The 27,500-nt window shown below is 43.6% G+C and overlaps 1 protein-coding gene across 1 annotated transcript in view; it reads left to right on the forward strand.

Annotated features, from left to right (window-relative positions):
- The first annotated feature begins 17,877 nt into the window (after positions 1-17,877).
- ppargc1b (peroxisome proliferator-activated receptor gamma, coactivator 1 beta) overlaps positions 17,878-27,500 on the forward strand; it is an 86,682-nt gene continuing 77,059 nt past the window's right edge. The window contains exon 1 of the mRNA XM_061079915.1: positions 17,878-17,958. Within this exon, the coding sequence (XP_060935898.1) occupies positions 17,878-17,958 (81 nt within the window). The remainder of the gene's footprint in view (positions 17,959-27,500) is intronic.

The raw sequence follows: 27,500 nt of genomic DNA on the forward strand, positions 1-27,500 counted from the left end.
TTCCTCTGCCTAAGAGGTAAATGCCATAAGCCTCCACAGAGATGATGAGTCCCACAGAGTAACTGGGTGGGTGGGGGGGGTTTGGTTTGATCCACCAGTGAAACACCGAACGTTTTCCCTTCAGCTGTCGGGTAATTTTTTTAGGGAAACATTAAAAAAACAACAGCAAACACTGAAGTACCAGTTTTATTTCTTTGTTTATTATAATTATGTGAATTCGATGACACGTAGTTAAAACCTCATTCACTGAATAGTTTTGTAAATACTGCAAAAAGCTAATGTGCCGATTTGTGAATTTGAAGCAGACAAGCAGGAGATATTTATCCTGCATGAATCTGCAAAAGCAAACACAGAAACACTTTGTACGAAGAAGTAAACACAACAGTAACGGTCATTATACGATGAACATTATTATCAAATTTAATACAAAGATTATAGAAGATTACAGCTGTACTGGAAAAGGACGAGGAACAAGCAGAGAATCTTATTTCATCGGCTCCTCCGGTCTCACCTCTTTAGCTTATTGGTACATTCAGCACATCTGTTCTTTCTGCATCATTTGCTGTGTATCAACCCAGACGCACCTTGCACATCTGGGCCTCGGCCGCTGGATGGAAACTGTGTCAGTGCTGCTGTGCTGCAGTAATCATTTTCCTCTGAGGAGGTTCTGTGATGTGTTTGGGTCGAGTCTGGCTCCTTATCTGCCTTCTAGCTTGGGAAACGACTATTTATGGAAACTACATGTTTGTTTTTAATGCTCGTCATTACAAAGACACAGTTTGACCTGGAGCAGATAGTCAGGACGTCTCAGGCGTTTGAGTCAAGGTCAGTTCTGCTTCCTGGTCTCGTAAGATCCTGTTTGCATCATGTCTCAGATGTATTTTGTTGAAACAAAACAGGTTTGATGCACACAAATATAATCTAAAATGGATCTAAAGCACCAAACACACGTCAAACCCTGACTGTAAAATGTAATGTCAGATCTCCAAATGAAACAGATGGAGTTCTCATCCTCCAGTGAACCCATGGAGTCGAATCCCACTGACCTGTCACATATGTTTCCACGTTTTACTGAAGGAGAAACATTATGAAAATAAGATGTTGGTGCATTAAGCTAAAGGTAGAACTGATCAGAACGGACAAACAGTAACAGACTCATAACCTGATCTTTTGGATTCCAGATAGAAGGATAGGTTCAAATCCCTGACATTTAAATAGTGTCGGTATTCAGAGGTAAATAACAGGAGCTTCATTCTATGAATCAAGATGCTGGTTCAAATTCCCAAGAAGAAGAAGAAGAAGAAGAAGAAGAAGAAGAAGAAGAAGAAGAAGAAGAAGAAGAAGAAGAAGAAGAAGAAGAGGAAGAAGTTCATCACTGTCAAACCAAAACTGAAATAGACCTCACTGGTCACTGGGCTCTGAACCCAATGATCCATCATCTCGTCTCCATTGATAAACCGTTGATGCCACATCTGTGTCTGTCTGACGTCCTCTGGTTTCGTACCCGAACTCCAGATGTGGCAAAGTTTACCAAACCCTCTGCACGTATCACTGAGGTGTGTGTTGTGTTAGAGCTGCAGATGCTGAGGCTCATTCATATTCAATCATTGCACTGTAAAGTAAAAGCCTTCTGCAAACAATCACTTGTTTTTTGCATACATTTTCATTCTTGCTGCATAACACCCGGTGTTTAGTATTCAGGCGGATCCCGGTGACAGACGTGCAGCCGCTCTCTCTGTTCGGTGGGAAGAGGACGGCTGAAATCCTCCGTCCTTCATCTCACAGAGAAACCCTTCTGCCTGCTCACGGTGGAAATCAAGCAGCACGGTCATGGGAATCATGGAGTTTTTAGGAAGGCGTTTCACAGCGGCAGCTCCTCACACGAGAGGAGCTGCTCTGCATTCAGCTTTTATCTCTCTCACGTCGCAGAGATTGAGGGAGTCAGGGAGGCGGGCCCGCTGATCCAAGATCTGCTATTCTGCTCAGGGAGGCTTGAAAAACGCCGGCCTAAAGATAGAGACTTTGCCGGAGTAAATATAGACACAGTGGGATGCTGCAGCGCCGGCGGTGCACGGAAACCTGACTCCCAGTTCTGGTCATTTTTCATGTTTTCAGATTGAATTGATGGGAACTGAACTGAATCAGATTCGTGACTTCAGGCCTCTCACAGCTCAGAGGAGAGGGAGACTGGGTGGAAGGAGGATATTTTGATCCTTATTGCTGACTGACCGTTAGCAGGATTACACAAAAACTACTTCACAGATTTTCATCTCTATATAGAAAGGATGAGATATTGGATCCAGAAGAGCTGCTAGTTTGGAGTGATCCAGATTTTTCTGCTTTACATTTCAGTAGATTTCCCAAGAAACATTGCATTTATGTCAAGAAACTCATTAAGGGAACTGATGAAAGTGTGAAATTTGGCACAGAATGAATTCAATCTAGGGCGATAACGTTGGTGCACCACAAACATGAATGTTGCTTTCACGTGCAACCATTTTCGAGTGATGCAAACTAAAGACTAAAAGGTTCTTGCATAATAGAGTGAACTGCTGTCTCTTGCAGGTCCGTGCACGGCTACAGCTGAAACTATGAGGTCTGCGTGCATGGTAACAACTTTATGGGCGATAGATCAACCATGAGAGTGAGCATGAGGCAAAGAGCTGAGCTGTACAATGCAGCTACAGTGTAAAACACCAAGTGAGAGATCTAGAGATTCATTATGAAACTGTGATGGGACCAATCTGAATATGATGGTTAATCAAAGGGAAACACTGGTGTAGTGAGATAGAGCATTACACCTTGGTGGAGATGTGAGTTCTCTCGGTACTATTCTGGTTCTCTCTGTTTTTCTGAATCATAAAAATAGTTGAGGTTTTCAATCTTTCATGAGTCACTAGGGACACGTGGGACCAAGTATGATCCAGAAATACACAGAAAACCAGGTGGAAGAGCAGTTTGCTTCAATATTGATGAAGGGAAATCACTTGGATCATATAACCAGACCTTAAAAAGAAAGTTTACTACAGCACTTAGTTCAACGGTGGTCAGAACTGAGCGTGAATAAAGATTTTAGACTCTGAATCACTTTAAGGGTTGAATTGTTTTTGCAAACCTGTGCTTTTCTTTTAGGGCTTAAATGCAATTACTCTTGTCTTTGTAAATCGTTTCACTCTCAGCAGCTCTTGCCTCCAGCTGTGTTGTTGGTGATGTTCAGTGTTAAAGTACTGAAGTGGGGAATTGATGAAAACGTGGAGGAGAAAAGCAGATTTTTACTCTTCATACATCGGGATGAGAACTTCCTCAGCGAGCCTGTGAATGAAGACATTTGAAAACGCTGCACGTCTTCACCTCAGTCTGTCAACATGTGTCCCTGAGAGTGAGAGACACAGGAGAAGATGGGATTCATAAAACAAGAACAATGGTTGTAACGAGAGAGGGAAGAGGGGGAGCGGTTCAGTCAAGAGAAGACGAGAGAGGATGAAGAGTTAAAAGAAGATCTGATGGGGAGCTGTAGGGGAGGAGAGGTGACTGAGGTGGAGGTGGAGAAGGAGAGATGGTAACGATGAGAGAGGGACTGGAAGAGAATGTAAAAGAGGAGGAGGAGGTGAAGATGGAGGTTATAATGAGGCGTATGAGGAGAGTGGAGAAGAACAGAAGTGTAGATAGAGATAATGATACGGAAGGAGTGAGGAAGGAGGAGAGGGAGAGAGGGAAGGAGATGGAGGGAAGGAAAGGAGGAAGAGTAGGAATGGAGAAGGAGACGAAGAGGGCGGTGAAGCAGAAGAGAGACGAGAGAAGAGTCGCTGAAATCAAAGAGGAGGAAGAGTCTGAATTGATTTTTTTTCTGTCTTCTCCTCATCAGTCTCCATCACAGTCTACAACACACACACACACACACACACACACACACACACACACGCACACACACACACACACACACACACACACACACACACACACACACACTCTGTACCTGCTAGGATCTTTTGTGAAGCTGTTAACTTTAACATCTGTTATCATCACGACTTCAGGCCTGAACCAAACCTTTTAACCTTCAGATGAAGAATTCAAGAAATAAAAGTACAGACTTTCATTAAAAGTGGTGAAATATTACAAATATACAGTTGTTTTTTTAAAAATCACGAATTATGAGACGGAAAATGTGCATGAATTGTGCACTTTTAAACTTATTTTTGAGGTAGGTGATTGTATGTAAGATAAAAACTGATGAATAAAGTGATGATTTAAATTTAACTCAGATTTTCTGATGTTTAATTCATACAATTGCAGAATATTTACTTTCTTTAATGTGATAAATCTGTGACGAGCTTCAAATTATTATCAAATTCTCAAATAAAAGCCAGAGTAAAGTTTCACCGGAGCACATCTCTGTAAAACAGAGTTCCATTGATCAGCTGGGCTGTGTGAGGGGGGGGCGACGTACAGTTAGAGATCGATGAACACATGACCCGTCTATGAAATAGGTCACAGCTCTGATTGATAACTGCAAACAAGACATGCTTTTTCTATAATACACGTCAATACAGGACGTTGTCTGTCTGTGTGTCTGCACAGCTTCATGAGGAGTTAATGTACAATATGATTTTATCCTCCCTCATATTTTTATCAAACAGCTGATCAATAAGCTGGTCTATGATGGACGGTCTTCACCTGGTGCCACACAGGATCACACACATGTAAACATGAAGACACGCGATGATCTACATCTGGACGAGCATTAAATCATGAAAGAAACCATGAATTGTCTTTTTTGAAAACCAGATGAGATGAATTTAGAGATCTGCATTGACGTCTTTGTGTGTAAACTGCAAACAGCTCTTACACATCGAAGCTGTAACAGGAACACAATGTTGCTTCGCTGGAAATTTAATTGCATCGTTATCACTGGTTGTTCTGTGGGTGGAAACATCTTCCAACGGGACCAGGGAGGGAAATGTGGGACGAGCCAAACATGAATTCAACTTTTAATGAAATGAGAAGGAAAACAATAGAGACACAGACTGAGAGAGAGAGAAGAAGAGAGAGAGAGAGAGGGAGAAGAAGAAGAGAGAGAGAGAGAAAGAGAGAGAGAGAGAGAGAGAGAGAGAGAGAGAGAGAGAGAGAGAGAGAGAGAGAGAGAGAGAGAGAGAGAAAGAGAGGAGGTTGAGCTGAGAGTCTTCAAGTTGAACTTTTGTTTTTATTTTGTTTTTATTTTTATGTGATTTTGGACTCGAACAGAAGATTAGGTTCAGATGCTGCAGTGTCCTGGGAAATGAGGAAGACAACAGACAAAGTCAAAGATGGTAAAATAAAATCATCTGCAATATAGAGACTTTTTATTAATCCTTAAAAAGATATTTATCCATTTTTATGAATATTTTTCTTTTAACCAAAACAGGTTATTTGTGGGAGAAACAAACAAACAAAAATACTCACACAGTTCACGTTTGCACAAAAACACGCAAGATTCATATTTGTCAGTGAAACAGTTCGACCTATGTTTTCTTTCCAAACAACACGAATAAACTCCGAAACACAAACACATGTCGAGTGAATATAAAATATTAATAAACGAGCGTGTAGCCTGGATCGTGCTGGAGAGAAACTGAGGGAAGGAGCGATGATGGGGAAGTTTATTTCCTGTGTGTGTGTGTGTGTGTACTAATAACACTTGTGTGCCTTTATAACTGAACATAAACAACAATGATTATAAACCAGAAGCAATCAGAGCTCTAAAGAATCTGCATGTCGGTGGATTTGCATTCTGCCTGCGTTGCCTCTTCCTCTCAGTGTTTGTGTTTTGAAGGATGTGAAGCCGCCGACTGTGGGAACTATTTAAATTTACTGCCAATTTAGCAAATGTAGGCAGGACCCGGGTTCACGTGCACGTTCCGGCGTTTTCATTTCCTTCATGTATGATCGTGTGCCGCCTTCGGCAAAGTGAGCTCATCCTCGACCCTCGATTCAACTCCTATTAACCAATCAGAGGAGAGATTAGGACTCCAGCAGAAACGCCCCAGGTTGAAATCATGTCTTTGTTACGTTTTCATCTCTGTTCTGTTTGTTAAAATTGCATTTTTCAGGAAGATCCAGGAATTTTTAAATACCAGTTTCTCAGGGAATAATAACGATGTAATGAATAATAATAATAAAGTGTATTTAGTGCCTCTCTAGTTTTTGCTCTGGTCCCATGCAGCAGATTTCATGAGAGTCCACACGTACGAAATCTCTCTGCAGCCGAAGTGACTGAATTACGAGGTGAAGTAAATAAACAGCGAGCCGAGGCAGTGAGTGGAGACTGAAGGTCAGACCTGTGCTGCTCATGTTAATGCTGCTGCCTTCAGGTGATACTCACGTTATTTACCGCCTCTGTACTGGGGAAATATGGCTTCTTGTTTATATTCTGCAGGACTAATTGAAAAGCTGATTTTGTATTTTAGCTTTTTCCATATTTTCTTGCTGGAATGATTGATTTCTACAGAGTTTCCTCCTTTAACCTATGTGTAGTGTGATTGCGCTAATTTCCTGTTTAATGTAAAGAGAACTTCTTTATTTTCAAGACCTGAGCCTGATGTGATTTAATGATTTTTTGGACTGTATTCCGACGTTTTGTGACATTTGAGTATTGAGTTTTCACTCTTCAGATTCCAGACTCTGCTGATTCATCAGACCAGCAATGAATCGGCACATTTGCCTGAAATCTTCCAGAGGTTCTGGATGTGAGAAGCAGGAAAATGTTAAGAACATTTCCAGAAAACGATTGGATTCATTGATGAGGACGTGAAACTGCAAGAACACAAATATCTCAGGATGAAGAAGAGGAGTCGTACACGTAGAAGACGAAGACGAAAACTTGGAAACATAAGGAGATTCCAGATCTTCTGGTGATGAGGGCCGACGCCCGTGTTGATGAGCTGTGAACAACAACAATGAAGTGAGAAGAATAACTTGAAAACAGACATATGGTCTCACATCATCGTTTTCACAGGGAAACCCGGGATATTGTTTTAATTAACACACGTGTACGATCGTTATTTTTGGCCCATTCAGCTCAAATCGTCCTGGTGACCTTTACGCTGCTCAGCGGTGATGTCACCTCCTCAGCTCCGAGCCGCAGCACAGCATGAATACAAAGATGCTTTAATTGATTTATCGGCTCCTTTTCCAAAGTATTTCACGGTTCTCCATCTCAACAGAGCATGTTATCACGTTCTTTACTCTCTCGGCTCCAGATCACCGCGATCACATTACCGTTCCACGTGGTCGTTTCCCTGGTCGTGCGTTTCGCTCCACAGATCTGTTCACGTGCACTCGTTCACCAATTACATTTACAGCAGCACTAAACGCTGAAGATATTCACTAATGTAAAATACATAATGGGAGCTTTATTGTAAGGTTTGCTCCTCAATATGTTGAGTTGTGAATAATGCCTGAGGGACAATATGTGCACATTGTGAAGCCTGTGCAACATGCAACACGTCAGCAGATTTAAATGTGGACTTTTATCACAAATACTCAATCCAAGCCCGACCTATGTGTTTACAGTGGCTGTGTCTATAGTGTATTATTATTTATCACATCTGACTCTGGCTATTTTGTGTTTCCAGTCCATAAACTGCAAAATATAAACACACTCCACCAATCAGCCACTGTATCTGGGGAAATGAAAACCTGACGCCTCTCAGTCTCCTCACTTCATCCTGCAGATCACTTTGTGTGTGTTGTTGTTGTTTGTAACAGGTGTGTGTTTGTGACGCTTCATCCATCAGCATCAACACTCACACACCTCCTGCCTTAAATCACCGTGTCTGCAGGAGCACAGAAACAGACGCTGATATGAAACATCCCACAATGCGATATTAATACAGCGGTGGTCCCTGATAGGTCACCGTGTGAGGACATATCAGATCGCTGTCACTCCGACTTGGAGCGAACTCCAGATCCTCTCGTAAATTATGTCACAAACGGTGCCAGAGGCCTGAGAGGAATCCTGCAGCCTGTAGTAAAAATCAAGAAGCTCAGTGTGTCCTCGCGTAAATGAAATACTGATACGGTCGTGTACAAATAATAATAATGGTGACACAACAGAAACCGTTTTCACATGCAGTGACTCCAGGGAATTCATGTGAAAATACTTTATTTAGTTTAGGTTTTTCCACACTGATGGTTTATTCCACCTTTAAAAACGGTCAGTTGCATGATGTTGAAGGAATTGTGATATTAATCGTACCGAACATTGAAGGACACATGTTGTCTTTTCAAATTGATGATGAGTATATTTAATATATATATAAACAATATTCTGTATTTTACCTATTGAGGAGACGCAGGGAGTTTTATGGCTTTGACTTTATTGCTTTATTTTTAACCAAATGGCGTTGGACCCTTCCCATGAGAAATTTACTTATTTTACTGACATGCTCTTCCATTATATTTTATATATTTTACAAATACACACTCAATCTGATATGAGATAAAATAATTGCTTTCAGTTTTGAGGAGTTAAAAATTATCAGCAGTTTGTCTCAAAATGCTTTGACATTAAACATCTGAATAAGGATCTAATAGGAGGTTTGGTTTCATGTGGTCGATCGGTGTTGAAGTACGACTCCGGTTCTGATCTTCAGACAAAGTTTGGACTTCAGAAGCCGACTGAAGATGTTTTACCCGTTTATATATCATCAAACAACTAATCCAAACCCAGCTTATCAGAAACATGAATAGTTGAACAAATATCAGTGTGATAAGAACCATCTGAAATGTCAGGATCATATCTTTGAGAACAATTTGGGTCACATGACTTGTGAGTTTGGTCCATGTCCCATCTGCTAACACGGAGGAGGAGGAGGCAGGGTGTTTGACCTTTTAACCTTCAGACTTGGAAGTTGGACACGACTTTTATTGTATTTTTATCCATTACCCTGTCGATGACTCAGGTGCAGAAGACCTGAGTCATGCTTTGCCTCTGCCCTGAACGCTGGTGACCTGAGAGTCGACCTGGATCCCCGGTGACCCCCCCGGTGACCCCCCCCCCCGGTGAAATCAACACGGTGTTAGACACACGTTTGTAACTCAGCTGATCTGGATGTATCAGAAGTGAATGCAGTCATATGAGAAGAGGACCCGGTCGTCCTCTGCGTTAATCACTGCAAAGGTTAAGGTCAGTCTGCTGGCTGAGGCCCCGGCTGAGCGGGCGAGCCAGAGAATGAGAGAGAGAGAGAAGAAGAGAGAGAGCGAGCGAGAGAGCGAGCGAGAGAAACACCGAACCAGCACGAGAGCACGACGGTGAAATTAATATCTGTGTCGCTCAGATTCAGTCCACACTGTATTTCTCCTGCAGCCTTTTACCAGACTGGCCAACCAGGTAATGAACCCCCCCCCCCCACCCAACCCCCTGTTACGTGTCTACGACCCCCCCCCGCTGCCTTGAATTAAACACTCCCATAAATCACAGCGCTCTTGATTCCGTAATGTCCTCGGCAAAGATTCATTTATTTAAGGATAAGAAATGTAAATGAATTCATTTCCGGACCCCGTCGCTAAATATAACACAGGGAGATTTAAAAATGGACGTCAACAACAACAACAACAACAACAACACAACATTAAGAAAAAGAAGCTGCCCTTTCCTTGACATTCGCCTCTGGTCCCTCAGAGCGTCGTTCACATGAGTTTAAAGATAATCTGCTGCGATCAAAGAGCGATTAACAGGAAGCTTGTGCCACCGCAATCTGTAAAATGCAACTTTACTGTGATTTATTGGCTGTTTGTGGAAATATTGAATCGTGTAAATGTTACACTGGTGCAGACATCACATATTTTATTGGGCTCTTTCACAGTAAAGTGTTTCATGGAGCCTGTTGAGAGGATCTCTGTTGGCTCAGTGGCACCGGGGCTGGACAGCTGAGGGTTTGGCTTCATGACAGCCTGCTGCTCTGTCTTGGTATTTCCTCTACTTATCTTTTCTTATCTTATCTTATCTCATCATTTAATGCTTTAATGTTCCTGAATCTGTTCCTAATGCTAACTAAGAACATCAGAGGAGCAATTTAACACTTTTTACTGAAACATGTGTTCACAGCAGGGGGTCCTCAAGGCTCTGCTGCTCCTCTTTTCAGCCTCTGTCTGAAACACGTGGGTTCCTGTCTCTTTAAGGCTGATGAATCCAGTCTGTTGTGATTGGCCAGCTTGTCAGCTCTGTTGTGATTGGTCAACAGCCTCCAGCTCGTGTCAGCAATCTCACTTCACCTGGATTTGTTATTCAAAACCCGATGTCCCACGTCGTTACTAACGAGGAGCTGAAGTGTTTTTCTGTTGGAGGAGAAGCTCTCTTCATGTCGGACATTTGGCTTTTTAATATCAGAACTTTAACATTCACAAACGAACCTGAAGAAGCTTCACACGTCTCCTTTAACAGTAACTCTTGTTCATGTTGAAGAAGACTTTGCGATGAAGAGTGGATTTCTGCAGCATGAACAAGGTGAAGGTGTCGGGCAGCGTGACCTCCTGATCGTCTGACTGACCGACTCGCTGCCTGTCCACAGGAGATTCCTCTGTACCGATGAAGCTCTGGATATTTATATCTGGATCATCCTTCTTACAGGACTGGATTCCTCTCGGCCTCTGACTGAGATCCTGAGATGCATCGACATAAAGTACGTAGAAACATCCTCTTTGTTTTTTAACCCAAATGCTTGCACATGCACATCTGGCAGCCGGGCCTGAGGTCCTCACTCCGTTTGTCTGATGGCTTTCACCGCTCAGAAGGACATGAAACCTGCTGTGGACGTAGCTGCAGGACGTCTGGGTCCTGAAGGCACCGCCCCCCCCCCCCGTCCCTATCTGCTGCACCTCCAGGCGACGGAGGTGTGTTTGTGTTTTTCAGGAATGTTTTTTTTTTTGTGTTGATATGGTGTCACCTCACCCTCTCTCCTGTCGCAGCGGCAGATATTTTCTCCCGGAGCATTTTGTGCGTATCGATCTGTTGTGGTAGGACGCGAGTCAGACAGCTCGGACAAAATGAAGTTCCAACGCAGGTTCCAACCAACTGCAGCATGTAAACAAGTGAGGCAGCGTTATGAGTATGCAGCTGTTTTCAAATGATATTGTTCTGTTTGATATATCAACATATTCCTTTACTGCCCTGGTAATAAGTTTGTCTCATGTAAAGTTACTCAACAGAATTTCCAGTTTTCCAGGGGGTATGTTTCCCTGTTGTGTATTTTTTGTTGTCTTAAAGATTTTTATTCTTTGTCCAGTTTAAATTTCACCGCACAATTACAGGATTCACTGCAGAAATCACTGCTTGCATCAAAAAAGAAAAACAGAAATGGACAAACATATAATATATTCATCCTTTCGAGCAAAATCAAAACTTTCACTTCCTGTGAAGGTGCGAGCGCTGGAAACTCCAATTACGCCTGAAGTAGTCTGGGGTCGGCCTGACCCCTGCACGTGGGCGGAGTTCAGAACCTCGCCGTGTTTACAACTCTGAGTTATTTTCTGATCAGACAATATCAGCGCCCGGGTGTGAGGTGAGGACGTAACCTGGATTATCATTGGAATGTCCACTTAGATGAAAGACTGTCTTTGCTTGTGAGACCCGTCCTGACCTCGGATGGAGAGCTTGTCTTTGGTTGGGCGGACGCTCCCATGGGGGACTGAACACTATTGAAATGTCCTCTTGCTGTTAAGACACCCATCCTCTGAGTTCCCTGGATTGTTCCTGTGTTCCTCGGTGGTTCCGCTGCAGCTCTCTGTGATGTAGTGAAGCTGTGACGCCGCCCGGCTTCCTGCAGCTCGCAGCCTGTTTGTCTTCTTGAGTTTTCTTTTGGCCTCAGACATTTGTTTTTGCTCGAGCCCCCGTGGCACTTCCACGTCTCTTCGGCACATTTTGTGTTTTGCTCCTTTTAGCTTTTTATTGTTTGTACACAGAAGTAATCAAATCTGAAAAGTGCACAAGGTCGTGTGCGGTCGGGAGACGCTTCCCTGTGGAGTCAGGATTCTCTACACAACATCAAAATCGTGACTTTCTGGCTCCAGCTCACCTCCAAATCCTCCACACACCTCAGGAATATGAAGGCACAGATTTGCATTCTGACCTTTGACCCACTGAACGTTATTTCCCTGTATCCGCGGTCGTCTCTGACATCGGAGGTTTGGCTGAAGGCCGACGATGTAAATCTCATATTTGGTAACACAAGAAGAGGACATCACTCGAATGCCACTTCAGGAACAGGGCGTGCGCATTCTAGTAACCTCGACCTCGTCTTTCACCTTTGACACGACTGACCAGAAAACATGCAACCGTGGCAAGAGGGTTATTTTTATATTTGTGTGACATTTAGTTTCTATTTTAGCTTCAGAACGGCGAAGGTGGAGAAGATGCAGAGAAGTTGGAAATGTTAAAAATGAGAGAGGAGGGGAATGACCCACTGTTATCCAAATGATCCGAACCTCCGGATTCAGAGAGGACCCCCCCGGCATCACACCTTCGGTTTGTGCATGTGAAAACGTTAGTTGTTGGATTGTGTTGATACAAAACAAGTTTGTCGAAGCAGCTTCCTTTAAAAACCTGTTTCGCAGATCTCAGTGAGTAAACTTTACCTCGAGGTGAACTGAGCGGTGCTGTTGTCACAGAAAGACACAAGGATCAGAACCATGGAAATGAGATGTTAAAGGTAAAAATAACACACACACACACACACACACACACACACACACACACACAGCTCTGTTATGGGCATCGTGTGTGTGTGTGTGTGTGTGTGTGTGTGTGTGTGTGTGTGTGTGTGTGTGTGTGTGTGTGTGTGTGTGTGTGTGTGTGTGTGTGTGTCCTAATGCCTGATTCTACCTTCTGGCTGCAGCTGCTTGTGGGAATAGCTGCAGTTGTGTGGAAACTTGTGATGAAATAACAAACACAATCTTACAATACTACAAAGTCCAGTTTCCACCATGTGAGGATTATGTGTAACGATATAACACGATGCTTTCTATGTATTTTAAAAGAATAATTTAATAACTAAGACGTAAACCATTTTAAAGTGTTATAATGTGAGATCTCATTCAGTCTCCTTGTTGTGTTCTTGCAAACTGAATGACTCACTCCCATGAAACTGATCAGCTACTGGTTCAGGTTTTAATTGCTGAAACTCTTAAAAATGTTTGCGTCGCACAAACACGCCAGACAGACAGACAGACAGGCAGCAGCACACAGCTCCGGTCTGAGTTCAGACATGTGCAGGAGTCAACACAGGTGAGAATTAATAACATCTTCCTCACATGATGAAACAACAGCAGAGGAACGAGGAAGAAGAGCAGCTCAGGTCCCACGGGGTGAGATTCAAACTGCAGGAAAGACTCTTTCTCAAAATGTTTCACATGCAAACTGCAAATATTCAACCCAAAGAATCAATAATCATCAATCCTGCCTTTAGCCCAGATTGTTTTCAGGATGATTTGTAGGCTGGTTATTTAATTTAAATCTAATTTAAGACAAACACCTTGTTTTGTACTGTCCAACATGTTTCAGGAGCAGATCCTTTTACAAAGAACAGTAATTCATGACATCCTAAACTTCCACTGTTCAACTTCAATGTCATTCTGTTATTTTCTAGCATTCATTCAAGCCACAGATTCCTTCATTCACATAGATTTTAATCTGTTTTATTTGTTTCAGAATGGTTGTGTGCGTCATTCATCCCGGATGTGTTTATATTTTGGAAACTTCCTTGTTTCCTTCATGTCCGTCTTGACCAGGACTTCCCCTGCCAGAGGAGAAGCTGTATTTTAATGGGACCTTCCTGGTGAAATGATGGATAAATGAAATACTTACTTTCCATGTTGCACACATGTGTCCAGCAGGAGTCACAGGGTTGACATCAACTCTCTTCCTGTGTGTTTGTGTTGTGAGACGTTGTCGAGCTACCTGCCAGACGTTGTGTGTTCTGATAGATAACCTGGTGAAGTTCACCTCTGCTGAGCCAACACTCAGGAATTCAGGGTGTGAGAGCCAGCTCCTCTGTGAAGGTGCAGTAAAAATACAAGTGGTGGTGAAGTGTGGATTATTATTTTATTTTTTACTGGGTAATGATTATTGATTACTTGTCCCAAACTAGAATGTCCCTCAGTTCATTCTGCAGCCAAGGTTCATGAACAGCTCCGTCAAACCACAGTGAAGTCTGGTAGATGCAGAGGTTTATTTGGATCTGCACCAATTTCAATAAATATCAATGAAATGTGGAAGATCTACGAGTTATTGTTTGTGAAATCTGGGAAAATGTCCCCAAAAGCTCAAGAATTTTCTATTTTTTTCATTTATTAATTTTCATTTACATACTGTCATACTGACACTGACACAATGAACTGCCTTCTGAACCATAGGGTCAGACCCGTTCATGTATCTGTAATATGTTGTCCCTACGTTTCTGTGATTTATGTATGTATGTCTATCTATCTATCTATCTATCTATCTATCTATCTATCTATCTATCTATCTATCTATCTATCTATCTATCTATCTATCTATCTATCTATCTATCTATCTATCTATCTATCTATCTATCTATCTATCTATCTATCTATCTATCTATCTATCTATCTATCTATCTATCTATCTATCTATCTATCTATCTATCTATCTATCTATCTATCTATCTATCTATCTATCTATCTATCTATCTATCTATCTATCTATCTATCTATCTATCTATCTATCTATCTATCTATCTATCTATCTATCTATCTATCTATCTATCTATCTATCTATCTATCTATCTATCTATCTATCTATCTATCTATCTATCTATCTATCTATCTATCTATCTATCTATCTATCTATCTATCTATCTATCTATCTATCTATCTATCTATCTATCTATCTATCTATCTATCTATCTATCTATCTATCCGTCCGTGAGGCCGTCCGTCTATCTATCTATCTATCTATCTATCTATCTATCTATCTATCTATCTATCTATCTATCTATCTATCTATCTATCTATCTATCTATCTATCTATCTATCTATCTATCTATCTATCTATCTATCTATCTATCTATCTATCTATCTATCTATCTATCTATCTATCTATCTATCTATCTATCTATCTATCTATCTATCTATCTATCTATCTATCCATCCATCCATCCATCCATCCATCCATCCATCCATCTATCCATCCATCTATCGTTTAACCCTGGTTCCGACCCTTTGTCTGGAGACGTGTCCCGTCCTTCCTCCAAGTTTCATGAAAATCAGTTTTGGGATTTTTGCATAATCCTGCTAACAGACAAACGAACAGGTTTAAAGACATGACCTCATTGTTGCTGCACTTATATATATATTTCTGGCATTATGTGTTTATCGATGGGACAAAGTGATCAGGAGAACCAGAGGAAGACCTGCAGCCGGGGCCTGGAGACGCCTGCTCAGCCCGGTGAACCACGAGGATCCAAACCGCTGCAGCTGTTAATCAATCCTCCTGCAGCCTGGACCAAACTTTACATCCTCGTTAAAAACAATAAAACTTTCTGTTCATCTCTCATGTCGTTGTTTTCCATCATCGACTTGCATCACGGCGTTTCGTCAGCCGAGTGACTGACAGAGGCAGGTTCTGCAGTTACCCGGCAACAGAAGCTCGGACGCTTATATCCGAGCGTCTGGAAACAAAAGCAGCGTGGCAGAGCCTCTGTGGTAACAACCTCACTCAGGATGAAAGCAGCTTCTGGAGAAACCGGTTCTGTTTGGTGTCAGCTTTTGTTTTTCCACTTTTCAAAGTGCTTCTCAGTTTAAGTCGCAGCTTCCTCCTTCACACACAGACGCCATGTTGGAGTGAGGGTTCAGTCTCTCGCCCCAGAGACACTTTGGAATCCAGACGAGAGGAGCCGGGGATCAAACCCACCCTCTGTGGTGTGAGTGGACGACCCTCTCTGCCCCCGGAGCCACGGCCTGAACAGCTGATCCCAGGGGCCAAATAAGGAGTTTTATCACAGTGAGGAAATATCTAAATGTCAAAACTCATTTGAGAATCTTGCTTCAAAGTTTACACTCGTACCACTGAGATCAGAATCAGAATCAGAACGTATTTATTGCCAAGTAGGTTTACACCTACCTGGAATTTGCTCTGGTTATTGGTGCATACAATGAACATAGAAACATAAAAACACAATAAATACACCACACATAAGAAAAACAATAATAATAATTAAAAACAATATATATTTACTCACTATTTACTTCTTATTTACTCACTTTTTCTAGTATTTATACAAGGTAGCATTTATTTAGACATAACATATCTATATAAAAGGGGAAAAAAAGCTGAATAACTGAATTAAATAATTATAAATCCATATAAAAGCATCATGGATACAATCAATATTTCACAGATTACCTGTTAATATGAATACCTGTAATTTCATGTGATAGTTATAAGTTATTAAACGACTGTATTCAATAAAGCGAGCTGTTGACCTCCAGTTGATTGAGTGGCAGTTTAAATATGGAGTTTTATCCCAGTGAGGAAATATCTAAATGTCAAAAATCACTTGAGAATCTTGCTTTAAAGTTTACACTGGTACCACTGAGATCAGAATCAGAATCAGAATCAGAAGGTATTTATTGCCAAGTAGGTTTACACCTACCTGGAATTTGCTCTGGTTATTGGTGCATACAATGAACATAGCAACATACAAACACAATAAATACACCACACATAAGAAAAACAATAATAATGATTAAAAACAATATATATTTACTCACTATTTACTTCTTATTTACTCACTTTTTCTAGTATTTATACAAGGTAGCATTTATTTAGACATAAACATATCTATATAAAAAGAAAAGAAAAAAGCGATCTGATTGAGGCTTTTCTGTCAGTAGCTGAATAACTGAATAAAATAATTATAAGTCCATATAAATGCATCATGGATACAATCAATATTTCACAGATTACATGTTAACTCAGATTTTACCTGTCGATATGAATACCTGTAATTTCATGTGATAGTTATAACTAATTAAACGACTGTATTCAATAAAGTGAGCTGTTGACCTCCAGTTGATTAAGTGGCAGTTTAAATATGGAGTTTTATCCCAGTGAGGAAATATCTAAATGTCAAAAATCATTTGAGAATCTTGCTTTAAAGTTTACACTCGTACCACTGAGATCAGAATCAGAATCAGAATCAGAATCAGAATCAGAATCAGAATCAGAATCAGAAGGTATTTATTGCCAAGTAGGTTTACACCTGCCTGGAATTTGCTCTGGTTATTGGTGCATACAATGAACATAGAAACATAAAAACACAATAAATACACCACACATAAGAAAAACAATAAAAAACAATATATATTTACTCACTTTTTCTAGTATTTATACAAGGTAGCATTTATTTAGACGTAAACATATCTATATAAAAAGAAACAAAAAAAGCGATCTGATCTGATTGAGGCTTTTCTGTCGGTAGCTGAATAACTGAATTAAATAATTATAAATCCGTATATATGGATCATGGATACAATCAATATTTCACAGATTACCTGTTAATATGAATACCTGTAATTTGATGTGATAGTTATAAGTTATTAAAACGACAGTATTCAATAAAGTGAGCTGTTGACCTCCAGTTGATTGAGTGGCAGTTTAAATGAATGCTCTTTTTATTGCGGTGAGGGGGGTGTGTGGCCCCCTGGAGTCGGTGCATTGGCCCCTGGAGGTCTCTTAAGCGTGTGTGTGTGTCTCTGTGTGTGTGTGTGTGTCTCAGTGTGTGTGTGTGTAAACAGAGGCGCCCCCTGGAGGCGGCTCTCCCCACTGCTCCTCCTCCTCCTATACTCGGCGCTCTGACTCCGCGGAGCCTCATTCACTGGAAGATGGCGGACTGCGCTCCACTATTAGATGAGGAACTCTCGTCCTTCGTCTTCAATTACCTGACGGACACCTCGGGCAGCCAGGTGAGAGACCCTCTGAGGGACAGGGGGGGGGGACACCTGGGGGGGGGGTGCACAGCAGGGGGGCGGGGGTGGTCTCTGCGTGTGGAGCCGGCCGTGGCGCGCTGCTGCTGCGTCCGGTGGATGAGAGGCTGTGAGCCGGCAGCAGGAGACTCTCATCCCCGGTCCCTGCACCCGGTGCACCGGCGTGTGTGTGTGGGTCTGTGTGTGTGTGTGAGTGTGTGTGTGAGAGTGTGTGAGTGTGTGTGTGTGTGTGTGTGTAAATGTGTGTGTGTCGGTTTTGACGTGTGGCTTTCACGTGTTTTCTGGAGGAACTGTCATCCGCAAAGGAACCGGAGGATTGACCGGGTCCCCCCCCCCACGTTGGAGCCGGTGCAGCCGGTGGATCCGGTGCGTGGTGGTGGACAACCGGGAGGGGGGGGTGGTGGTGGTGGTGGTGGTGGGGGGGGTCTGGTATTCACAGCGGAGCTCTGGAAACTTTTGACGCATTCTTGAGGGAAGTTTCTCGTGTCGGTGCCGGAGGAGACGTGGACACGTGGTTGCCCCCCCCCCCCCCCCCCCCCCGGAACGCGTGCACTCCTCCCGGGGGCTCAGACCCCCCCACCCCCCCCCCACCCCGGTGGTCGTGCAGCTTTCTGGAAATCAAAAACCGTATAAGTGTTGTGGGGGGGGTCCTCACGGTGGAATCAGGATGTTGAATAAAGAGGAAACGGACACATCCGAGTCTGTGATGTTATTACGCGTTTATTACAACATGCTCCCCGCGGCACCTGGGTGGGGGGTGTGGGGGTTCGAACACCGGGGGGTCCGTGGCTCCCCCTCGCCCGGTAAACCGTGCCCGGTGCCCGGTGTAAAGAGTTGACGTGCACGTCTCTGGCTCTTGAATCGTGTGTTTTTTCCAGATTCTTCCAGATCACCCGGTCCCCCTCCACCCCCCCCCCCTCTGTGCTGCAGAACCACGCCGGTAGAAAGTTGTGTGTGTGATTTTTTTTTTTGTTGCGTTTTCGTAACCGTTTGCGTAATCACGCGGTTACGACACCGTCCTCTGGTTCTCACGGTCGTTGGCTCCGGGTGGTGACGGAGGAAACTGCGGATCCTCGCGTCACGTTCCAGTGGAGTGAGGATGAGGAGGAAGAGGAGGAGGAGGAAGAGGAGGAGGATGAAGAGTGATGTGTTGCTATGTGGGATGAGTGCAGACGTCATAATGCATTGAATTTAAATTTCAAGGTAAAAAAACGACCGAGACGCCAGAGTGCGTTGAGAATTCCTCTGATTTAAGGGATTCCTTGTTCTCCTGCAAACGTGCACGTCCTCTAACACGTCATTTTATTTTATTTTGAAAGGTCGTGACGTTGTGTAGACTTCGGCTTACAGTCACCACACTAAGCAGTTATCATTTAAAAAAGAAATGTGAACTTTTATAACTGGTATTCCTGTTAATCCCTGAATAATCCCCTGCTGAAGTCCCCTCGGAGGGCGGGAGGCGAGAAGCGTCCAACAACCACGAGAGAAGTTGATATTTAATCTTAATTAACTTCTGTTTTGCATGAAATAAGTTTCCCAGAATCTACTATTTGAATTTGATGAGCACTGACGCACAGCTGTGTAACACAACACGTGCATTTCCTCACAAATAGAATAATATAATAAATGAGTAGTTTGCCTAAAGGGGGATTCTGTGAGAGAATTTAATTGTCAGAACGTTATCAGCTCTCATCTCCATCTTCCTGCTGCTGCGGTGGCGTCACGCTGCCACAACACGCACAAATCATCAGCGTGCACGACAAAAACCCACAACACGGGTCTGTCACTGGAACACAGGACCCCTGTGTGTACTGCATGTGATGGCGTCACTGTGATATTGTGTGTTATTGCTCTGATTGCACGGTCATTGGATTGGGTTTGTGCGTGTGTGTGTGTGTGTGTGTGATTGTCGGTCTAAGCAGGTTAATTCAGTGTGTGGTGGGATCCAGGGAGAATGTGTGCTATTTATAACGTGCAGCAGTGACACACACACACACACACATGCACACACACACTACACACTACACACACACAGATGTGAGCTGCATGAAGAGAAAAGGAAGAGGAGAGGAAACAGTCCTCATCATTGAGGGAAGACACACACATTACAGTCGTTTCCTGTTGTATAATAAACCTATAGACGTCCTATGACATCACAGCTATTATATATGAACTCCCTGTCTATGTATTTTTGATTAGCGTGTCCCCTGGTATCTAATATTCCATGTATGTGATAAGCCTGTGTGTTATTGGAACACACACTGGTATGTTCACATAATATATTCAGCAATGACCCTATTACTCCTGAAAGACATTATGTTGCTGTACCGGTAAATTATACATAATAGCCAAATTAATATTTATATATATACAGTATATGTGCATGTGTGGTATTCCAAGGGGGGGTCCGAGTATTTATCTATAGTTTCACATTATTTAAATCACTGTTCAAAACTCCAGAACCTCAATGAATTAAAGTGCGTTGCCCCAAAAGTTTCCGATGATACACAATATGTCAAACTGGATTTTGGGAGAAATGTGCATAAAATCACGTAATAGACAAAACTACGCTGGGTTTCTTATGGATTCGTTTGCTTCGTGTTTGCAGTTTTAATGTTCCTCGTTGGGGGGGGTGGGGTGGTGGGGGGGGCTCGCTGCAAAGTCCTTGAGCGACACAGATAAAGATAAAGTGCGAACCTGAGTCTGAGGAAATCAAAGTGCTCACTGTATCTCTCCTTCAGCTCTTTCTTCATGTGGGAGACGATAAGGTTATCTATTCTACTAATGCAGCGTTAATATGTTAATATTTACTCAGGGCTATTAGAGCTCTCCCTCCCTCTCCCTCCCTCTCTCTCTCTCTCTCTCTCTCTCTCTCTCTCTCTCTCTCTTGGTGTGCATGTGTGTGTGTGTGTTGCTCGCCCCTGCCGGCTGGTTATTGTAATACTACTCTCTCTCCTCGTGACTGGAGTTACAGAACAGGGCTGCTGCAGTCATGTGAGTTGTAGTGGAGGGAGGGAGGGAGGGAGGGAGGGAGGGAGGGAGGGAGGCGTTTCTCCCTTCTGACGTAGTGGTCTGACGGGCAGCTCCCCCCTCCACGCCTCCTCCTCCTAGCATGTGACTCCCTCCCTCCCCTCTCCCTCCCTCTCTCTCTCTCTCTCTCTCTATGTAACACAGTCCAGCTCTCTCGCTCGCTCTTACACATACAGTACACATGCATACTGTAAATCCTCTCTCCTCTCATCCTGCCGTCTTCTCTCTCGTCCTCCACATGTCTCCCTCTGCCTCAGAGGCACTTTATGATATATTTAGATTCTATATGAATGAACGTGAATGTGAATCTGCTGCAAGAAGTTCAGCGGTGGTTTCATTGGATGCGGTTTGCTCAGATGATTCTTTCTACTCGTCTTTTTTTTGGCTTAGTTAGTATCAAATTTAAGTCAACAACAAAAAAAGGTCATTGTGGTTCACAAGATAGAAAGACAAATATCACTGTTGTACGTTGTTCCCAAGGTGAAACGCACACAATAAGTACACAAATGTTCATGGCTGTTTATAGCCTGGAGGTTCAATGCACACTGTTGAGTCTCCATTCACATTGAAGCCACATGTCAGTGGATGTTTGTGGGTTTTGTGGATCAGGAGCTTTCATGAACCTGAACAAGTTTTTATCTACAGTAGATTCTCCACTGGTCTCATTCATCCAAGAGTTTGATGTTTAATCTGAAATCGCTCTCCACTGCTTCCATCTGGACACTTCACCAATCCAATGAAATGCTCTTAAAATGAATACATTTTGAATCAGTTTCCCTTTTGGAAGCATGGATTTGCCGTTTCACTCTGTCTGCAGCTTTGTGGCCTGGACCTGTTATAGAGACTGATCTCAGAGCAGTTTGTCTCTCAGCTGTTCTTCAGTGCTAATCATTGACCGGGTGTCGGGGGGGCCGGTCCTGGTCCGTTCAGGGGATTGACTCTGGGAAGATCAGGCTGACTTAACGTCACTCGCACCACATCCTGCTGGAACAGGGCACAGCCACCCGGGGCCGGCGTGCTGGTCAAATATTATCTCATCCAGCCTGTTTCTGATCACACAGTCACATGTGTGTTTCCACTGAGAACATCTTCAATCTCCTGTTTCTTATTTGAAATTAATATGTTTGCCTATGAGATCAGAATGCAGTGTGATGACAGATACGATAGAGCCACTTGTCATCTTTAAGATCACATGTGACAGCTCTGTTCCCTTTAGGCCTGGAGGTCAAAGGTGTCAGGTATAAATAGCTGCACCGGTTTCCTCAGAGATCATAAAAGTTTTACTGCAAAGGCTAAATCACCTCACTGTACCACCCAGTGAAGACTGGAGCCCAAAAAACACCGGGATTAAAAGCTTGTTCTGTCTCGTGTGAAGCTGATAAAAGTTGACGGCCGACTCCAGCTTCTGCACCATCGTTATATCACCTCTTAATTTGAGAAGTGTGATGAAAAATGAGGAGAACAGCCGCAGCCGGAGACGAGTGGAGGTCAAAACAAAGTGAACAACTTTGGAAACACTTTCTCGGATCGTCTGGAGCCCAGACAGCAGCAGATGACTCACAGCTTCCATGTGCTCGTCCTCTGTGCTTCACGTTCAACTACATGTTATCGTCAAGAAGCCTAATGAAGATTAAACTCATCTCTTAAGTGTTTCAAACATTAACGACGCCTACACGTACACCGAGAGGGAAACTTAATAAAGCTTAAAGCCATTAATGTGCGTCTGTGTAGCTCTATAGAGCTGTCAGCACTTTATCCTATGACCACCGTACCTGGGGTGTGTGTGTACCGTACCTGAGGTGTGTATGTACCGTACCTGGGGTGTGTGTGTACCGTACCTGGGGTGTGTGTGTACCGTACCTCGGGTGTGTGTGTGTTCCGTACCTCGGGTGTGTGTGTGTTCCGTACCTCGGGTGTGTGTGTGTGCGTTCGCTCCCATGCAGCAAGCGGCTCTCAACAGTCTGACTCACTCATATATCATAGAAACAATAACTTTAACCGTACAATAAATACTTGGGACCTGGTTCCATCAACAACTGAAAGAAACTCTGGATCTGGTTGATGTGATCCACGGTGGATCAGTGGTTTCCGTGAGGTGAACGAGGTGCGAGGGCTCCTGCAGAAACCTGCCCGTCTCCATGGCGACACAGAAGTGGGCGGGACGACAAATATTAATGCAATTATCAAGCGTCGATGGATTTTTTTGGTTCGAATGAAACAGCAACAAACAAAAACTGATTTAGATCCGAGAGTGACAGACGAGTGAAGGAGACAGACAGACAGACAGAGAGAGAGAGGGACAGAGAGAGAGAGAGACAGACAGACAGACAGAGAGAGAGAGAGAGAGACAGACAGACAGACAGACAGAGAGAGAGGGACAGAGAGAGAGAGAGGCAGACAGAGAGAGAGAGAGAGAGAGAGAGACAGACAGACAGACAGACAGACAGACAGACAGACAGACAGACAGACAGACAGACAGACAGACAGACAGACAGACAGACAGACAGACAGACAGACAGACAGACAGACAGACAGACAGACAGACAGACAGACAGACAGACAGACAGACAGACACACACACAGACAGACAGACAGAGAGAGAGGGACGGACAGACAGACAGACAGACAGACAGACAGACAGACAGACAGACAGACAGACAGACAGACAGACAGACAGACAGACAGACAGACAGACAGACAGACAGACAGACAGACAGACAGACAGACAGACAGACAGACAGACAGACAGACAGACAGACAGACAGAGGGACAGACAGACAGACACACACACACACAGACACACACACAGACAGACAGACAGACAGACAGACAGACAGACAGACAGACAGACAGACAGACAGACAGACAGACAGACAGACAGACAGACAGACAGACAGACAGACAGACAGACAGACAGACAGACAGACAGACAGACAGACAGACAGACAGACACACAGACAGACAGACAGAGAGAGAGGGACGGACGGACGGACGGACAGACAGACAGACAGACAGACAGACAGACAGACAGACAGACAGACAGACAGACAGACAGACAGACAGACAGACAGACAGACAGACAGACAGACAGACAGACAGACAGACAGACAGACAGACAGACAGACAGACAGACAGACAGACAGACAGACAGAGGGACAGACAGACAGACACACACACACACAGACACACACACAGACAGACAGACAGACAGACAGACAGACAGACAGACAGACAGACAGACAGACAGACAGACAGACAGACAGACAGACAGACAGACAGACAGACAGACAGACAGACAGACAGACAGACAGACAGACAGACAGACAGACAGACAGACACACACACAGACAGACACACACAGACAGACAGACAGACAGACAGACAGACAGACAGACAGACAGAGGGACAGACAGACAGACAGAGGGACAGACAGACACAGACAGACAGACAGGTGTATAAATAACAAGGCTCTGAAGTTCCTCTCAGACGTGATGGATCCAGGTGTCATTGGCTCTGACTGGGATTTACACTGTTCCAGGGACAGACACACAAAAAGCTTCCTTTGCCACCCGTCACCTTCTGGTTTAGCACAATCACATTCATGTTCGTTGTGTTGAGCTCTTTGTGTCTCAGGGTTTTGCTGTTTCAGGCCCAATTCGGTGCCTTTGTCCCTCTTTCTCTCTCTCTGTCTTTTCTGTGTGTGTGTGAGTCGTGATGTGCGATGCTGCAGTGTTCAGCCCCACAGTGACTCACCTGTCCCTTCTGTCACTGGGCTGGAGACACACACACACAGACACACACACACTATAAGATACAGTGCACAAGGGTACACGTGAATAATACAGGTTGCATATCACTGGCACCTACAACCAGCAGGTCAAAGGTCAGAGGGTGAAGGAATTGTGATAAAACCAAATGTTTCCCTGAGAGGAGGAAGGATTGTGTCTTAAATGCACTCGGACTCTTTGAGTTACAGTGTGTGTTTGTTTGCGTTTCCTTGTTGTGCGACGATACGTTTGTGAGAAGGTGAAGCTGAGGAAACGAACACGTCCTCCCTCTGCTCTGGTTTCCTAACCCAGCGCCGGCTCGGCCTCCTGCGGCTCCAAGGTGCTTAGGCTGCTTAGTGTGTGTGTGTGGGTGTGTGTGAGTGTGTGTGAGTCTAGTTTACTATAAGTGTGATTATGTGTGGCTGATCCTCATCATGTGTGCGTCAGAGTGGGCGATGGGAATACGGCTGCTTCCTCAGAAATCCCTCTGTGGTTCATCAGGCATCCGGCTTAGACGCTGACCCCCCCCCACGGGGCCCTGCAAGTGTGTGTGTGTGTGTGTGTGTGTGTGTGTGTGTGTGTGTGTGTGTGTGTGCCTCTTAAACCGGGCTCATAAACTGCATGTGTTGTCTATGCGTGTGTGTCTGAGTGTCGCATGTCGGAGTGTGCTGTTTCGAGCTAACATGCTAGCGGAGGCAGGTGAGGGTGGGTGGGGTGGGGGGGTCCCTCAATAATTAATTGCCTGGGGATTCGTCAGCTGCTCTCTCGGCATTACAGGCTCCAGCTGACACACACACACAAAAACACACACACAAACACACACACACACACACACATTAAAGCTACAGGATTCTGGATTAAACAAGGATCATTGTTCCCGTACTTGGATCAGAGATTAATGATGATGATCTCCTCTTATTGTTTGAGGAAAACCACTTTCTGTAAAAAAATGAAATATGACAGAATCTCTATTCCTGGTTGGTTTCCACAGCTTTAATGTTCCTCCTGATCGTCATTGTGTTAAACAGTTGTGTTGACGAGCGTCAGCAGCAATTAGAAGCCGTTGCATTAATGCAGTGCGTCTCCCTGCTAATGCAAATGATGGCAGAATTGATTTGATCGAGATTGTGAAATCCAAATTGCAATTTTAACGTGATTAATTGCACATGAGGGTGTGGAGTGCAGATATCATCTGGACTCATCCAGCTCCAGCTACCAGTGTTATCATCAGCCATTGATTTCCCTCCTGATTATCTGCCATCAACATTTTTCTCTGTTGAATCTCAGCTCCACCTTCAGCCTCTTGCTGCTGCAGGACACATTAAAGCAGTTGTAACCTTTAGTCTGTTCTGCAGCACAGGGATGAACAGGGCTTACTGACCGGGGGGGGGTTTGCTGCCAACCACAGCTACACAATACTCCTTCATTACTTTGGTTTCCACCAGCGAGGCCATATCAGGCTCCTTCCTTGTTTCTCCTTCCTTTTAGCCTAATTTGGAGCGGCTGAGATTATGTGGTGTTACACATTCGGCTGCTCCACCGTCACACAATGTGAGAAGGATCATTTCTGAATGAAGTGATTTAAAAGCTGAGTTGAAGCAGCTTACGATGCCCGACTTACTGAGGAAACAGTGCAGGGCCTGTTCAGGTGTGGGGTTCAATGCCGGACCAGCTTGTGTGGTTAGTCGGCCTTGTTTGGTGTCGCTCCACTGGGATCGGGTAGAGATGTTCAGAGACCAATATCTGGAATATCTCTGATACCAAGAATCTGGTCGACAAGTACGCAAATCTATGTATCGTTCGATGAGTTTAAACTTTCTTAACATCCTGGCATGTCAGCGCTGTAAACTGCTGCCTTTATCTTCAAGCTAAATAATGAAGAAGTGATGTTGAAAGTTTCCGTGAGAATCAATCATCTGCAGTTCCAACAGCTGAGGTCCGAAGAGGTCGAGAATCCTCGAGATCCGGTGGACGAGCGGGTTGTCGAGATAATCAGAACTCCGACCGAGACGCCTCCGTTTACAGTAGAGTTTATACCGCTCTAATCTGATTTACACTCTCCAGAGTGACGATGTGGAATAAGTGCCTCCGGTGCAAGGGAACAGGAAAGGTCAGAGGTCACAGAGTCAGCAGAGGAAACTCCTCTTGGATCCGGACAAGGTCTTTATAGACTCAGCATCTCTCTACTTCAGGGTTCCCACGGTCATGGAAAACCTGGAAAAGTCATGGAATTTTAAAATGTGTTTTTCCAGGCCTGGAAAAGTCATGGAAAAAAATAATCTCCCAAAAGTCTTGGAAAAGTCATGGAAATTTGTTATATTCATATGTTCATGTCGTTCATTTTAGGGATGGGCATAATTAATAGACGAACGATTAATTGATCATTAAGAATTTCGTAAATGACATTTTTTCATCGATGAAAACTATTTTATTCTATTTTCACTGCATTTTAATATAGCCTATAAATAGTGAATTTTAATATAAAAATATTAATGATTCATCGAAAATCGATCGTTAATTCTCCCAGCGATCGATTAAGACAATTTAATCGAATGCCCATCCCTAGTTCATTTATGCTGAGTTTTTAATAATTGATATGCTTTTAAAGAAATACGCTCAAAATATAGGCAGGCATACTTGGGTTTGTGTTATTTAAGGTACACTGTATGCCTTGGAATTCTCATTGTTAGTTTGAATACTACTTTTTGTCACTTTTTCGCGTAT

This window comes from Limanda limanda, chromosome 10 (assembly GCF_963576545.1).
Source record: "Limanda limanda chromosome 10, fLimLim1.1, whole genome shotgun sequence".
NCBI lineage: Eukaryota > Metazoa > Chordata > Actinopteri > Pleuronectiformes > Pleuronectidae > Limanda > Limanda limanda.